We start from the raw sequence: 3,073 nt of genomic DNA, 5'->3' as shown, positions 1-3,073 counted from the left end.
ACTCAAGTTTGACAACAGTAATGAGGTTGGCCCAGGATAAGGCAGTGTTTCGTTCTGCTGTGCATAAGGTCACTATGGGTCAGTACCGACTCGATGATGGCACATAACAATAACAACATGTTCTCACAGCGTCATGCTATAATTATAGACTGGCTTCTTTTTTACTTTTCTGTCTCTATTACTTGACTATGAGGCCATGAAGGACAGAAAATGTGCTCTTAAGCCCCCGGTGCTCACTGTGGTACAGTGCCGACCCCTTGTTGCTCTTGTTAGTCGCTGTCGAGTTGATTCTGACTTGTAGCAGCCCATGTGTATGAAGCGCAATGCTCTGCAGGATCATGAAGGTTGTGATCTTTATGCAGACCACCAGGCCTACCTTCTGAAGCACCTCTGAGTGGGTCTGGCTAGTACTAGAGTGCTTACTTGTAGTGGGGCCCTGCTGGTTCATGTGGTAAACTGCAAAGCCGGTTTAGGCTATAAAGGCTGGCAGTTCCAACTCACCAGCTGCTCCTCAGAAACCCTGTACAGGGTCACTATGAGTTGGATTCCGACTCCATGGCACTTAGCAACAACAAGAGTGCTTAAAGAAGACTGTAGGAGAATTGATGCATTTGAATCATGGTGTTGGAGGAGAATATTAAAAGTACCATGGACTGCCAAAAGAACAAATAATCTGTGTTGGAAGAGGTACAGCCAGAATGCTTAGAAACCAGGATGGGCAGACTTCACCTCTGACTTCAGACACATTATCAGGACGTACCAGTCCCTGGAAAAACACACCAGACTTGGTTAAGTGGAGGGTCAGCAGTAAAGAATAAGAACCCCCCCAAAAATGGATTAGCACATTGGCAGCAACAGCGGCCTCGAGTGTAGCAACAACTGAGAGGTTGGCCCAGGACCGGGTAGTTTTGTTCTGTTGTGCATAAGGTCACTTTGAGTTGGTACTGACTTGATGGCACTTAACAACAACAAGAGTGCTTAACCATTTGTACAACCCAGGGAGTCTTGTCAACTCTTTGTTGTTGTTGTTGTTATTATGTGCCCTTGAATCATTTCTGACTCATTGCGACCCTGTATAGGATTACTGAGGAGCGGCTGGTGAGTTTGAACCTCTGACCTCGTGGTTCAAACCAACCTTGAGGTTGAGTGCCTATCCTATGGTGCCACACGTTTGCTAAATGCAGGTTATCTCTCTAGGAAACTGTTGAGATGATGAACAAATGTTTACAGAATTCAATAAATGCACCAATACAAAAATACGAATCCATGTGAGTCAATAAAAATGCTTAAGATTGAACTATGTTTAAACAAAATCGAGGTTAAATGTTTAAAAACTGGCTTATATATACTTACAGATTTGCCTTCTGCCCAAATCACTGCTCCAACTCCAGTTTTATGATCCTCTGAAAGATAAATTGCATTTAACATAGTAAAGAGGCACATCAAACAGCTTCTGAAATATGTTTTTTCCAAAAATAAATAAAATTATAGAAAAGCATAAAAATAAACGTTTTTAATGTAGACTATGAGCATAAGGAAGGAGCTCTGGTAGCACAGTGGTTATGAATTGGGCTGAGAACTTCTAGTTCAGCAGTTTGAAACTACCAGCTGTTTCGTGGAGAAAGATGAGGTTTTCTGCTCCCGTAAAGATTTACAGCCTTGGAAACCCTGTACAGGGTTGCTGTGAGTCAGAACGGACTCCACAGTACATGACAACAACAACAACAACAACAAATAAGCATAAGGTGGTAAGTAGGCGGAGTTATGACAGTTCCAGCCACACAAACTATCTGCCTGTTAAATCACTAAGATGGGAATACACTAACGCTGTTGCTTTTTTGAGTAAAATAGTTTTCTAGTAGTGAAATGGTGCAACTTTTTATGCAATTGCTTTCAAATCATAGTATTAAATTTAAAAGCCGTATTTAAGTTGTGTTTGTTTCATTTTGCTTATGTAAAATCTCAAAAGATCCACGTGAAGGGCAATATTTGTTGATGGATTTTTCTCTGGCCATCATTTCCTAGAGAACTTACTGTTACACCCAGATGTTTACATATTGAAAGTTTTACTTATTGTAATAAAAACAAAAACAAAAGTGTCTCAATTGTATGACGCATGTACACGAAAGAACTAAACGGTGACCTTATGGTAGCAGAGTTTATACTGTGTTTTCTTTTTTTAATGACATTTTGGTTTATAATAACTTGGAAGTTTTTGTTGTTTCTTAAGATCGCAACCAATAGAATTCATACATTTCATATTAAGATGTAAGAAGGCTATAGAAAAGGTGCTTCAAAATTTCCAGCAGGTAGCTGCAAGTGCAGAGCTTCTAGTTTTAGATTCACTTACACAACAATTTGCTCTTTTCAAATCTCAAAATGCTACTGTGGAAAATAAGATTTTATCATCTACATTCTATCCTATTTTCCCCTCAAAGTAAGCTTGTGCATACCATATTTTTAAAGGTCTTTAAAAAGTCTGACAAAGTCTCTTATTTGACAATTGTGCTTAACAACTGCAGCATTACCCATGTTGCAAGCACATATTATAAAGTGTTTATTTTTAGTTAATACAGTGTGCAAAGACAAAATTGATGGGATTCTAAATGAAAATTTAAAGCCCTTAATACCTCATTTAAGTTCTCAGTGTTCTGTTTAGTACATATATATATACCCAGTTAAATTTTTATAGCATGTTTATTTGTAAGTAAAATAAAATATTGTTGCTGTTTCTACTTGAGAAAAAGGAGGGAGAAAAAAAAGATGGCAATGACCAGTCAGGTCCCTTCAAAGCTGTAAGGAGAACGGAATGTAACTTTATTGATTTTCTAACAAATTAGTTTCTAAATCACTGCTCTAATAGATGTGATATCAATTAAAATAGTAGTTTCTGAACTAACGGATTTAGTGTAACCATTCACAAAAATATAATTTGTTATCTAGTATTTTGTACACTCTAGTCATGAAAAGGAGTCCTGGTGTGGTGTTGTGGGTTAATGCACCAGACTGCAAAGCCGTTTGAACTGCAAGGTCAGCAGTTCAAGCTCACCAGCTGTTCCTAGGAAACCCTATA

General features: G+C 38.4%; 1 protein-coding gene across 1 annotated transcript in view; it reads right to left on the bottom strand.

The window, feature by feature from the left end:
• CDADC1 (cytidine and dCMP deaminase domain containing 1) overlaps positions 1 to 3,073 on the bottom strand; it is a 68,856-nt gene that overhangs the window by 44,769 nt on the left and 21,014 nt on the right. The window contains exon 4 of the mRNA XM_006837695.1: positions 1,354 to 1,403. Coding sequence (XP_006837758.1) covers positions 1,354 to 1,403 — 50 coding nt within the window. The remainder of the gene's footprint in view (positions 1 to 1,353; positions 1,404 to 3,073) is intronic.

Source organism: Chrysochloris asiatica, unplaced genomic scaffold, assembly GCF_000296735.1.
Source record: "Chrysochloris asiatica unplaced genomic scaffold, ChrAsi1.0 scaffold00022, whole genome shotgun sequence".
Taxonomy (NCBI): domain Eukaryota; kingdom Metazoa; phylum Chordata; class Mammalia; order Afrosoricida; family Chrysochloridae; genus Chrysochloris; species Chrysochloris asiatica.
This window is presented reverse-complemented; position numbering and strand designations above follow the sequence as displayed.